General features: G+C 40.8%; 1 protein-coding gene across 1 annotated transcript in view; it reads left to right on the top strand.

The window, feature by feature from the left end:
- Positions 1-2705: 2705 nt before the first annotated feature.
- The window catches only part of znrf2b (zinc and ring finger 2b), a 44742-nt gene continuing 32856 nt past the window's right edge, over positions 2706-14591 (top strand). Inside the window, exons 1-2 of the mRNA XM_079561420.1 lie at positions 2706-3689; positions 3774-3973. Of these exons, the coding sequence (XP_079417546.1) occupies positions 3484-3689; positions 3774-3973 (406 nt within the window). The 5' untranslated portion in view covers positions 2706-3483. The remainder of the gene's footprint in view (positions 3690-3773; positions 3974-14591) is intronic.

The raw sequence follows: 14591 nt of genomic DNA, 5'->3' as shown, positions 1-14591 counted from the left end.
CCCTTGAGTCAGGCGTTAGGGCAGTGTGGCTGCGGCGCTGTCATGGATGGAGGTAGCTGGAACCAGAGTGTCCTATAAGCATCGGTGCAGGTGGAGGTGATGGATGGTGCCTTCAGCAGATAAACCCGGGCTATTTCCAGGCGTAGACACAGATTAGAAGGATTAGTGCTGCGAAGGGTGAGAACGGCTCCCACCTCCTGCAGCACAAATGGGGATGCAGAGAAAAGAGACAGGCCAGTGTCAACGTGTGCGTGAATATCGACAATTTTATCGTTTAAGCCTGGTGTATCGCTTACCAGCTTCATAGGATTTTAGTTGGGAAACTTTCGCAACCAGAGACAGCGCATTGACTTTTATTTGGAACTGGGAAAATATCCCTAAAGGCTCATTCATCTAGGGATTGAACCAAAACCTTTCCGTGCTATATCAACACCCCCGAAACACGCACAATAGGCTAATCTTTCATTTAGATACTGCTGACCATGAACCTTTAGCTCAAGAACTCAATTTCTTTACAAACCACTCATGCTTTCTCTCAAAATTGCATGTTGTAATAAGTTTGAGCAAAAGCTGAATATTTTAGAATGAGTCATGTTCAGCATTTTAAGAAAACGCACATTATTTAAAAGCTAAACTGTGTATCATCAACTTGTGCCCAACTTAGTGTTACTTGAAAAACTCCTCCTCAGTGTTATTGCCAAACTTTAATTTGTTTGTGCTTGGCTCACAGATAAGGATTAGCAGGTCCCACTGAGCTCTCTCTCCTCCTTTCTGTTTCCTGTCAACACGCCGCCGACTGTGTGTTGTCCTGTTGGATTTGGAGATGTTTGGAGATAGTGGATGCATTACCTCAGCGGGCCGGCCCTCTCTCTCCCTCTCCTCTGTTTGCATCTGGGAAGCATTTCGTTGTTGAGCATCATGGGTAAGAGCCAGGAACTCACACCCATTTAAATTTCCGTTCGCTTGTACATGCCCAGGTCTAAAAATCAATGGGATTCAAGATACTAAATAGCTTTGGTCTTCTATGTTCTATTACCTGCTCCATAATTTATTACACAAGACTTTAGCAGATGATCTAAATGGCTGAGTAAAGTAGTTGAAGTAATTTATACAAGATACAATTTGAAATCATCTTCCTCAGAATAATTGGGTCATGGCTTTTAATCAGATGACCCTAAATGTGGTGAAACTGTTAGGCTGTTATTCACGTTAGGCAGCTGCTGACGTCACCAGACGAGCAGGTCCGATAACCAAGTTTACACTAATACACCCTGTTGAGACTGGTGGCCTTCAGAGTAAAAGCATGATATGCATGGACCGAGCTGAACCGAGCAGATTTTGTCCAGTTTGGCATTACCCATATCAAAAAGCTTCTTGAAAAAAGCATAAAAATAGCGACGATCAAAACGCAATTAAAAAGTGACCAAAAAAGCGACAAATAAAGAGCAGGAAAAGCAACGTTAACACAATAAATGAATGAGAAAAATCAACAACAAAGCCAGAAAGAAGCGACTAAAAAGTGATAAAAATGGAGAAAATGTACTCAGTTAAAGTGGGGGATAAGAGGTTAACAAATAAGATTTTTTTTTTTTGTGGACTGTAAGACATTTTGGTGATATGTAGGCAATTGGTAGAGTTATCTTATTAGCCATGAGCAATAGTTTAGTACCAGCGTCATTGTATTGATTTCAGGAACCTTAAAGGCACTGTAACTTTTGTTTCAAGTAGGGTATTCTTTTTCTGCTGTATCATTAAAAAACCCACCTTGGTGCACTGTGATACTGCAGTTGCCGTCCACCTTACCATGACAATATTACTCCCTGAAAGTTGTGGGAAGTTAGAAAGATGCTAGGAATAAGTTTGGACCACAAATCATCTAAATCAGCTGTGTCCAAGCTTTTTTCATATTGAAGCGTACACGGGGTGAAGGGCCACGAAACCTTTGACTACCAGAGGTCTAAATTGTGCCCACACCTTTGTTTATGCTTAAAACCTTCATGCCTGCTCTGTCTCACAATTAAATGTTAGTGGTTTGGTAAGAATTATGTAGAATTGTTACATTTAAAATTAAAAGGACTGTCTCTCATGATGCGTTCAGCAAGAAGGCCGAGGGCCACCAAAAATTGGTCTGCCTCTCTCATTGTCAAAAAAACAACAAAGCAAATCAGGTACTGTACAGCCATACAGCCTTATCTTATTATGACTCAAAAGACCTTACTTGCATTCTCTGCTATGGACACAGCAAAGATCTTCTGAGTGAAGCCCAGAGTTTGTCCATCAACAAAGTTTGCATGTAGCCCATAATTAATTTCAGTATATCAATAATTCCACAATATTATAATGGCTACAACCAATTATTTTCCTCTGTAATGTTGTTGCAGCTTGCCTTAGACGTAAAAACTCTGTGGTGTAATGCTAGGTTCAACATGTGGGGATTTTATAGGCTATAGCTTATTTGGAAGATCTGTCGTAAAACACCATGACAACACATTTCTGAAAGGCTGATTTGAAAAAAAAAAGCTTCATGACCTATAAATTGGCTTTAAACATCTTTATAATGTTCTGGTCAGACTGAGTTTGATGAGCTAAACTTCAAGGTGACCCTCTTCATTTGAGCAGATTTGCAGTTCATTCATAAAATGCGTCATGCGTAACTTTATTGAGAAGCGCCTCAGCGGAAGTGCATGTGACATTGAGTGCCTTGACGCCTCGAAGCCCAGTGGCTGCAGCAGCTGATAAGACCGCTCTGTGCGGGACTTTCTTCTCCATCACTTCCTCCTCGTGAGCGATGTGCAGTGGGACGGGGAGCTGAGAAGCGCTGCGCTCGGGACGAGACACGGTACAGCGGGCACACGGCGGACAGGACCCCAGCCGTGGAGTCTTCACGGGACCAGTCTGCAGCGCGTGCACCGCTGACAGAATACAATGACGCCGTCCAAAGTTTCATCGTTACTTGTGGTGACATATGGACGGGTTAACTTTGCCCACATGGACGCTTGGCGCAGTTTGATTTCGCGGACCGGGTCGTGGCGCGTCTTTGAAGCCAGCTACTCTCATCTGCGCATTGTACATGGATGTACTATAAAAACGGATTAGGATAACGCCCCCCTTGCCCCTTGTACAGTTCGACTAGAGGACACTCGTGGTTCTGCAACGCAAAATGCCTCATACAGGGCTAAAAGTATTTTCTTCATAGACTATGTATGTAATGCATGTAGGTGTGTTTAGAGGAAGCCTTTATAACTTCCAAGATGGTTGGATATAATTTATATCGGATGCTTTTTTGTAGTCGGCTTATATTATTACGAACATGGAAGGCAATGGTGGTTGAGGAACTATCAATGAACAAAACTCTTAAAATGGACAACCTCAAACTTTTGTAGTGATGAGAAACTCATTTGGCTCACAGGGCCATTACTGACTTGGGGTTGGACATTGTCGCCCCACATATTACACATTAATAGACTTGTACTGGAGGTCCTAATGGGGGCGAAGCAGAGCAGCCCCACAGCTAACCCAGCTGCAAACGGCCGAACTAGAGCATACTCGGGCTCGGACCTGCCCTCCAGCACCTCCAGCACCAATGGGGCTGGAGTAAGCAGGACGTCTACTGGAGGGATGAGATACCATGCATACGGGGCATCTGGCCCCGGGACCTCTGGAGCATCAACAAGCACCAGCAGGAGCAGGTATGGTGGCCCGGAAGGAATACTGCTCTTGCTTCAGCAATCATAATCACTTTATTTTTTTCTCTTTCAAATAACACCTTTCAGGTCCATGGGTGGCCCCGGGACAAGAGCCCAATCCGGCATCAACATTCCCAGCAGCAGCGGGGTGTACAGCTCCCCCGAGTCTGCAGGCAGCTCCCCGGAGGAAGCGTCTGCAGAGAGAAGGTCTGGGACAGCTGGACATGAAGGCCCACGACTGCTCATAGGATCTTTACCAGCACACCTCTCGCCTCATCTGTTTGGAGGTAAACCCTGTTCATGTTGATGTGTTCCTGCAATATATAAGCTGGTCAATGCAGGACAAGGGATAAAAGATTAACCAGTGGAAGAGGGTCTATTGTCACAAAGTTTAGTCACTGCTATATCTCAGATTTTAAATGCATTTTATTCTAAGATATCTGAACGTTAAGTGAATTAGGCTATTGTCTGCCCTGCCATTTGCCCATAATACATGTGGACATAAAGGAAATTGCATTAGTGAAAGCCACACATCGATTGCTATCACTGTGTGTGGCCCCAGAGGATATTGATGTGTCCGATACAGCTGGTGGTGGTGCTTCTTGAATATTAATTTCCTTTCACTTCCTCTTTTGGAAAAATACCAATATGATAGTAATCTGTGTGGAGAAATAACCAGGTGGGTTATAAAACAGCAATAAAACAGCAAAGAGCAAATGTTTAAGGCTAGATACAGAGGCAGAGCTGGAGCTGTAGTAGAGCCAAAGACGCCGGGGTTCTCTTTGTTCGTGATGAAGATGGATCGGATTTGCAACACCATAGGAGCAGTTCATATTAAATGGTTGGGAGATCAAATTAGATATGTCTGGGTTAAGTTGGTTCAGACCTTCAGGGGATATTGGTGGGTGGGAGGTGTCAAACACGAGGCCAAAGATTTATAGATGTAGTAAAGGCTGTTGGCATGAGAGAAAACGATGCCGAGGTTAAGCACATGATTTGCTACGTCATATGGCTTACGAAAAATGTAAGTTATAAGTTTGCACATGCTAAATATTTGTTGTAATCAAGTTGAACCATTTGGTACCATCAAACTGATTTTGTGTGTGTGTGTGAAATTGCGCCTATAAACAAGGGAGCAAAGAGTGTCCACTTGTCACGTTGTAACTTTTGCTCCACCTTAGCCCAAAGATCTTGTGACCTTTTACTGGTGTTCTTGTTTGGAAAGAACATGTCCTCATTTCCATGTAGTCGTACATAATGGGCTTGTCAGGAGAGAATGAATGATGACGATGGAAAATGAAATCTCTGGGTGTCCAAATGGGCCCAGATCTGTTAACAGTTTGGGGAATTGCCTGTAATTTCATCCTCATTAAAGCATTCAGCCAGCCCCATATGTCTCTTAGGTGAGGACCCTCTTATGACTGCAGGAGTAATGACTCTCCAGCTTTTCAATCAACTTTGGAAGATCGTGATTCGTGACAAAACTAAGTCAGCGCTCTCTTTTACCTCTCACTTAGTTTTACACAGGCAATAGCAGTAAGATAGAGTGACAGTAATGCCTAATGTTTCAGACAGAAGGAGCTTCTCTGTAACAAGCCTTCGAAGTAATTGACTCTGTGACTTCAAATCACAACAATGCCGCCCAAGAAGTGACTTCCTGTTTCGATCCAGCACGCCAGAGTAAAAGCACACAACTCGTCTCATTGATTAGTTCAGCAGGTACTTGCAACATTAAGAATATAATTAAATACACACATTTTAAGTGTTTTGTCTGTTAATAGTTAGGCAGAAAGAAAGTTGAACTAATGAACTGCTGAACTAATGAATAAGACGGTGCTTTTATTTTGGTGCGCTGATTCGAAACAGGATGTCACTTTTTGGGCGGCATTGTTGTGATTTTAAGTTATGCACAGAGTCAATTGGCTGACCATATAACCAGCTATTACTAACCTCCCTTTCCAAAACCAGTTGTTCACCAAATAAAAATCAACTTGCTCAATCAATAGTTGGCTTTGTTGAGTTAACAAGCAGATTTTGTGTTGTAGTATTTGGATAATGGACCTAAATGATGGACTCTAAATGATTTTGCTCACAGGTCTACATTTGATTTTTCAGTTGGATATTATGAAAAGAACAATTAATCAGGCACACACCATCTCCTCCTCCCATCTAGGAGAACATCTCCATCGCTTTCTCGGATTTCCAAAACAGCCTATAAAAATTCTCGGCATACTTACAAGCCGAAGCATGTGGGGTGAAGTTACACGACGTAGTGAAAGTGAAAAGGCAGAGTGCTGTTAGGACTTGCACAGAAGCTGCAGTTGAGATTCTGAGATACTGAGCAGCATGGACTGCGTCTTTTATGGCTGTGCTGTGTGAGAGCGGTGACTCACTGGGAGCTGAGAGAAGAACCACATTGTCCCTGTGAATGTTTCTTGTTCATTGATTTGGCGTCTGCAATCTGTTGCCTGCATGTTTGTCTTTATACTATATGTCCGAAGGAGAGACTGATGGGCTAATTAGGCTGCCTTCATTAGGGTGGGGCGGGGGCATAGTGACCCTAATCAATGGTGGGGTAAATGGGCTATATATATATGTTACCTAGCTAGTCCTGTCATGATTTTATTATTATGTATCATTCAGATGAAACGGATGAAGGGGTATGGTGGTGAGTCTTTCTATCCCTACCCAAAGAGTTAATTTGCAAAAACAGATAAGTGCATTTGAAAAAACTCTCTTCACACAGCAGTATTTCACATTACCAGGTCTGTTTCAGTGCCATAAAAATGTAACCTCCCTTGTTCTTAATCACATTTACACAAATTTAGTTTCACAAGTGTCAGAGATATAGTGTTATTGTTTTAGTGACTTCACTTCACTTCACTTTATGACTGACTTGTTAATGGAATACACAAATATGCCACTATACTTTATCATAACAAAAAGCAGCGTAAATTGCAGTTTTTTCAAGTTGGATAATTCTGTCTTTCCAATGTTTACATTTCATTTTTTGTTATTGTTATGATAGTTATAAATAGAAAGTCTTTTGCTATCTTCAATTGGTTGCCAGATAATACCTTTTCTCAGCCATATCGAACCCAGACTAGAGTTTATTTTAGGATAAACGTACTCCTTCGCTGCAAGAATAAGTTTGGTAAGGCCTTCTGTTCCCAAAATCAAGAGCTATTTCACTCGAGCTCACTGACTGTTTACTTGGAAATGGTGAGGACTGAGGAGTGTACTTTTCTCAATGCTCACCCATCTGTGCCTTCTTTGTTAGGCGTCTGTGTGGCTTAGTCTTTCTGTTGCCTGCATCTTGCCTTTAGCTGGCCATGCCTCGTCTCCATGAACAAGCTCAGTGCGTGTACAAAAGCATAAACTCAACATTCTCCACCATAGCTGTGTTTACTGTGAAGTTGTTTTCCATGAAGTGTTATTGTCCCACATACTGTAACAATTTTATGATGTCACCCCACCAAGCCTGCACATTCTCAGTGAGTCTCTTCAACAGTTGTCCACTAAAATGTCCAACTAAAATGTTTGTATCATTTTGGATCTCCAAGGGTGGTTGTTGTCGTTGTTGTGTTTGCCACACACCTCCGCAATGTACGAACAGGGTGCTTGAGTGAGTGACCAGTGCTGGTCAGAGGGGCCTTAAAGGAGCATTATGCAACTTTTTATGTGGAAAAAAAGTTGATATATGTGCCTATTTGACCTTGTAGTGACCCAGCGGCTGTATGAGTGGACGGCACGGTGCCTTTACTTTCCATCACAGTGGTCTCTAGGATGCTCCAGGACCAATCATTTAGTTTTCACTTCAGACTCACCAGAAAACCAACACGTGGAGTGTTATAAGTGCAGATTGGCAGCCTTGTTTCCATCAGTTTATCCAAGGGCAGCTGTTGCTACGTATGTGTAGTTCATCACGTGTGTGGATTCTAAAGCAACTTTAGAATCCACACACGTGGCTAGAAAAAATCTACAATGCTAAAGGAGCATTATTATCTAAAATTCTACAATGCTAATGAGGCATTATTATCGTATATGCTAAGCCTAAATTTGAACTTGAATTGACATTGTATGGTTGAAAATGTAATTGTATTAGGAAAATGTACTTCATAAATAGGTACTCGCTCGTGGTTGTGTGTGCCTGGGTATGAAAATGATATACTTGAACTATTTTTACGATAACTTTACAAATGTTATGTAAATTGTGAGATGCAGTTGTTATTAGTTGAGTTCCCAATGGGAATACAAATGTGACATGCACGAGTGCTGAGAGGATTGACTATAAGAGTGGGCGCACATAAGCTTCCTTGCTTCAGCCTACATTAGTCTACTAATGATGTGACTTCTGTAAGTAAATGAATGTACACAGCTCAACTAAACTAAACTAAACATATTTTACCTCTGGCTCGGATGATTTATTTTACAAGATCACAAACCCTATAATATAATCTCTAGACGACTACGGAATTTGAAGTCAACAAATGCATGAGTTGAAGTTGGATTTTCTGCACAAACATTGTTCAGATCTCTGTGAGTATTTGATGGGGGACAATAGGCCCGTTTGAGCAGAGTTCAAGTGGTGACAGCAGAGTGTGTGGATTGTAGAGTAGAGCCGGCGGGGGAAGTGCAGCTGGCCGGTGTCCAGCTGTAGAGCGGAGGCAGCACGGCGACATTTATTGCCGCATCCTAATGAAATATTATCTATTAGACCAATCTGAGAGCTGTTACTGAGTCATCAGCATTGGCGTGAAATGAGGGATTAAACAGGACCATGATGCGTTCTCCCTCCCACCAACCAATCTATTTTACATTTAAGTCGCTCCCGACGCTCCGCGGTTACAAAAAACAAAACCATCTCAGTCAGATTCAGATGGAGATGAATGAAAAAGACCTATTTAAGTTCACGTAATATTTCTATTGCATTTTATGGTAGCTGTCAAGGAGCAGGTGTCTTCAAAATGAAATGAAAATAATATCCATCATCAGAAGATTTTTAACTGCACAAACTAGAGCAAACTAGAGTTTGTGACTGCACTAGAGTTTGAGTTTGTGACTGCACAAACAACAGGTAACAAATTGCATAATGGAATTGAAAATTGTCTTTCTCCAAAATGGCCTTTTTTTATTTCAACAAGTTAATAGTTAATTGGATAAATATAATTCATCACTGCATAATAGCCCTTGAATTGGGCCTGTAATGTTACTATTTACTATAACTATATTTCCACTATTTCTGGTTGAAGGTCTAAAAATACTTCAGAGACGGTGCCGCCAAGATCTATGCACACAAATGGAAGTCTATCTTAAAGCAGTACTAAGTCATGCCCCTAGAGGCCATAAGCGCCACTGCAGGTATCGTAGCATGTTACGTTTTTTTACTCATTAATTGTCCCTGAGAGTAAATACTACACTGACAGAAAAGACAAAGGGAGAGAGGGATATTATACTTCCAATTACACAGTGGAGATCATTGTTTTCATTCAAACTTGGCTATAAATATTGTTTAAGTGATGCTAGCCCACAGTTAGCATTGCCTGTTAGCCTGTTAGCTTCTTCTTTGTGATTCTATTAGTGTGTATTGGGGCCTCTGACCCGGTGCAGGAAAGCTGCAAGTGTGGTTTTCTGGCCAGAGGCAAAGACCCCCCAATCATCCCATCAACACTTGTATTACCCCCAGAGGGACTACAGAAGGGATTTAATAAGGTAAACAGGTTACTTAGTACTACTTTCCCCCCCCCCCCCCGAAATATGTTTATTGCCATTTTTTGCTTTTTTTTACACCAACACACGCATACACATACAAAAAACAATAAACAGAATAATAAGAGTAAATAAATCAAATAACGAACAATCAAACATACAAAGAAACAAACAACAGCATGTTTCACTTCAAAATGCAAATGCCCGTTTAACAATAGCTGATACCTCCAGCCCGACATACATAAAGAAAAGTTCCCAAGTCTTTCGAAAGACCTCGTCCCTGTGATTCAGTCGACAAGTCAAATGGTCAAGGGAAATGTAGCTGAAAATAGTTCTGTGCCATTGTGTCCTTGTGGGAATTTGGTCCGATATCCAGTTAACCAGCAAACTCTTCCTGGCACAAAAAGTAAGCATTCGATACAATTTCTTATGGTGTTTGTTGTTCATAACAGGGTCAGTTAATCCAAGCAACAAAAACAAAGGGTTACATTTCAAATTAACAGAAAATATTTTTTCCATTTCGTGTACTTAGTACTACTTTAATGAAAAGCACTGAAATGTGTTGAAGAATTTGCAGACCCTTGAAGTCATTGCTGCATATATTTTGATTATACTATAAAAAAAAAAAAAATCAACAGGCAAATCTAGTGCCTCATTGTTCTTTTCCAATCTTCTGGGCAAGCAAACACTATGTTCAAAACCCAGCATTAGCTTTGCACTGAATTATCTTAGCGCCATCACTTGAGAAGAGCAGTAGACTGTATGTGTGAGCTGCTGCACTGAAGAGGCACTTTTCCAAGACGTCCAAAGTCTTGTTTGCCGATTTGAAATGTTTCCTTTGCGAGCAGCCTCAGAAGTTAGGCTGTAATGATGTTTTGCACACATAGCAGATGGTATAGGAACGAACGCTCAGTGCACATATTGTCACACTCTCCAAAAGCAAAGTCTTTCTTTTGATTAGGGAAAGCTCGACGTCTCCCCAAGGCGCTACGCAGTGGCTTTGTTTTAGTGGAATTTCTGATGTCAGGGTAATGCAATCGCCGCACTTTAATTCCCAGCATGTATTTCTGGTCCAAAGTTTAAGTTTTTGTATTTTTTTACACATTAAAACACGGCCAAATAGAAATGTTTTTTATGTGTGTCGTGGCTTGTTGTGATACATTGCAGGTGAGTCCTGAAACTACACCAGTGGAGAACCCCTGTGTCGTTGTTTATTAACTCACCAATCCTTCAAAGCCGCTTCCCCCACGCTGGCTCCAAGCATTGCTCTCTCAGACAGATACATACGTGAGGGTGGGGAGGGTTAGCAGGTGGTGTCGCCTCTTCCCTGTGTGCACGAACGGGGCTGCAGCTTTATTTAAAGATTGGATATAACGGCCCCAAGTGTGTGAAATATAGCGAAGAGGCTCTGCAAACATCTGTGGTCACTGTGTTTAGCTACTGTTGACAGAGCAGGAAGAGGGCCCACCGATCTATTTCGCCACCGAACGAGCAGCTTGAAAATGTAACGCCAAAGAGACACCATGTTCTGCTTTGTGCTAGCATGTCACAGGTACACAGTGGTGCGACATTACATTACATTACCTCAGAACTGCTTCCCGCCATGACACTTCTGTAAAGCCTCACAGCAACACAGATCAGGGTTGAATCGAATCAGTAGCATGTAGTAGAAACAGTTCATTTGGACTGTCCCAGGCTCAAATCTACAGTGTTTGCACCTGTGATCTAACGACACCTCAACTTGCAAGTATCAAAGTAGCATGATCAAAATTAAATTTGATCTGATTTAACACAGTATTATAAGGACAAATTACAACATGGTCTTGCACTTACTACTTTTTCATTACTCACTGTTCACATACATAGCAGTAGCAATGTATTTCCTCAAAAGGTTTTCTGGTTTTAACTTGGACTTTGCAATGTATACATTGCTTTTATACTATACTTGAACTATACTATACTGTACTATAATGTACTATAATATACTTGAACTATACTATACTGTACTTAGGTCTGTCACAGTAATTACTATATCGACTTATCGTTCAATAAATAACAGATAAACTATATATTTTTGGGCTTGATATTTATCGTCTGTACATTTAGTAGCATTTCCTCCCATTTATTCTTTGTAAAACTTTGATTTTTAACTGAAGCAAATTGAGTTACATTATATTTCATGCTTATTGCAGCGTGTGTGGTATTGTAGGATATGATTATGTACTAAAGGTTTACTGGAATTTTTATGCCTGAGCGTTGACAGCATCTAGTATCGTTAGAGTCAATGACATCGTTTATCGTGATACTTTCCTGCCTCAATATATCGAACTTTGTAATCATGACAGGCCTAACTGTACTATACTATACTTGAACCATACTATGCTATATTATACTATATTATACTACTTTATACCATTATCTGGAAATCTCTACTATGAAGCTAGATGAATACAGAGAAGTTGTTTATGTTTCAAGAAGTCTTTGCCTCATAACACTCTCTTTTCTGCACATGTTTTGACTGTTTGCTTCTATAATCAGGACTGCAGTGATTAAATACAGTAGCCCACAGATAACAGCAGGCAGATTTCTTGTGTAATACATTCACCATTCAAACTTTCATATGGATTCAGATAAATGCCACTTGTGGTAAAAAGCTCCACAGTGTTCGAGCGTTTCGATCTCGGCTTGACTTTTCTGGAGATCGTGCTCTATGGCCCTTTGAACTGTCCTGAGACACATCCACTCGAGTTTTATTCTCAGATATAAATATTTTATCTGTGAAGAAATATGTCCAAAGGTCCTTTATTCTTTTACAAGTGCTCGACTCCAGCTTGTCCGACTTGGCTGACATTATGACTTCGTTTTTTTAAATATGTGAGACCAGTATAATGAACATAAGCATTTGTAAATTTACATTGTTTTTGCTTGTACTGGGATTTATAAAGGACTATTTCAGGCGACAGCAACATTCAAACTGATTTGTCCAGTTAGTGTTTGCTCTGTTATTATTTTACTTGTTTGTTTTCTAGTTATTTTTTATTATATGAGTCCAGTTTTAATGGAGTCATGGCAAAAAACTCTATGGGGGTCATTTACCAACCGTTTGCTCATGTGCTAACCAGGTAGCACGTAGCCTGGTAAACCACATCCTCTTCTTTTCAGCGCGAAAGAAGGTGGGTCTGGACATACATGGTAAAAAAGTGACTGGCTAAGGCCGAACCAATCACAACCGTCATAAAGAATTTAAAAGGTTGCGTTACTCGCTGCGCCACTATGTTGTAGTTCAATCAACAGTGACACGTACAACAGGTATTAGCCAAAGCTAATCATGGATGAAGTAATCGTCAGTTTATTTTCAGTTCATATTTTGTGAATTGGACTACAGTTGTCGTCATGTCCGCTAATTGCTGATGCGTTAGGCTCGCCTGTTCAAACTGGTCCAATTGCTCCGTGACAGGACTAACTTCCCTGCGTGGAATGGACAGGGAATAGTATGGCAGAGCCAGGCGACAGCGCACGTGCAAACGTGAATGAGCAACAGTCATTTCAATTCTAGTGCGCATTCTCTCATTTACAAATCAGATTTAGGGCCCTAACACAGTAATACGCACAATTTCAAAAGGTCAATTGTGGTGCAACACACCCACAAAATACCAGTATTCTATTTTCTAGCTTGCACCCGCATCAGACTTGATAAATGACCCCCCAAGTATCAATAAACAGTGGGGAAAAAAAAAAAGGGAAATGGTTTCAGTTCATATAGGGCTTTTCCACCGACATTAGGCACAAAGCGCTATCAAACCACCCACCCATTCACACTCTCCTTCATACAAAGAAGCTAGCTTTTTCTTCCTGTCTATATTAATTAGCATTTGATCTAAATTCAGATAGTCAGCCTCTCAGCTCTGAATACTGTCTATTGAACCTAGACTGTAGTATGCCTGCATGTCTTTGATGTGGCAAAATGTTTTGTGTTATTTTTTTCTCCCCGTTTGAGTTCACAGACCATCAGTAGACATGGAGCCCATGTACGTTCAGTACTGTCTCCGAGATAAGACCAAATCCGCCACATCTGAAAAACAAAAATCCCCTCCTGCACAGGTGCCCTCAGGCTCAGTACGCTCAGAAGCAGTCATTTAAAAAGCACAGGAAAAAGTGACACTGTGTGACTGGAGTGCGGCGCGGAGTTTCCCTGGGCAAACATGTCTGTGTGCTGCACTGAGATAATGGTTCAAAGGTCTAAAAGCGATTGTGTTGATTTTGTGGTATTTCTGCGAGGTTTGTTTATAACAGAGGTTGAAACGGTAGGAAAGATTTTGTCCATTTGTAGAGCCAGTCCTGTTTCTGAATTCATCTTTTCAACCTAAAACTTTTTTTTTCTTGGCTTCATCTTGCACAAGACTGTTTTTGTTTTTTAGTTTATAAGTTTATGGTCAATTTGATGATGTTTTTTTTTATTTTTAATATAATCCTGATTTCATTCATTTTTAGTGCAGTCCTGTTTGTGGCCTTATTTAATATTCATCAAAGCAGATTCTCTTTACTTCTGTCTATTTCTTAATTGCAGTTCATTAAAGGGACTTAAAGATGTTAAAACGATGTATTTTCCTCCCCCTATATGTTCCAGCAATGTCCTAATGTGTAGAATGAGCTCAGACCTGTTCACCACAACTGCCCCTAAAATCCTGCACTGTCACTCAAAAAGGTGTTTGCTCGGGTCCAAAGTGCTGTCATGCACGAGCTTAATATAGAACCTGCAGTTACACGTAAGGCCTGAGGTGGCAGTAGTGAGCATAAAATGACTAACTTGCATCTAGCCCCTTTAAAGATAGTGACATCATTTTTCTGACTTTGTTAATAGACGTTTAAAAATCCAATACAATGAACTGCTTTCTATAAGCCATTTGAAAGGCCAGTGTTTGTCAGCTCCCTACTTCACCTGTCCAAACAGCAATTTATTATTATATTGAAAGAAAAAAAAGAGTGGTGCGCACTGAATGGGTGCTGCTGCCGGATGCTCTCTCATCGAATGCAATTTCTCCATCTGTGAGATCAATAAAGTACCATCTTATCTTATTATTCTTTTTTTTTTACAGTGACACAGCTCTGTTTCCCTGCGAAAAGTAATTACACCCAGTTCGCAAGTTTAAACGGAAAAATTGTGATTCGTGATTGCAGGTAAACTTTAATATCTAA

This window comes from Gobius niger (assembly GCF_951799975.1).
Source record: "Gobius niger genome assembly, chromosome: 8".
NCBI lineage: Eukaryota > Metazoa > Chordata > Actinopteri > Gobiiformes > Gobiidae > Gobius > Gobius niger.
Note: the sequence above shows the minus strand (reverse complement) of the source record. Positions and strands in the feature narration are given on the sequence as shown.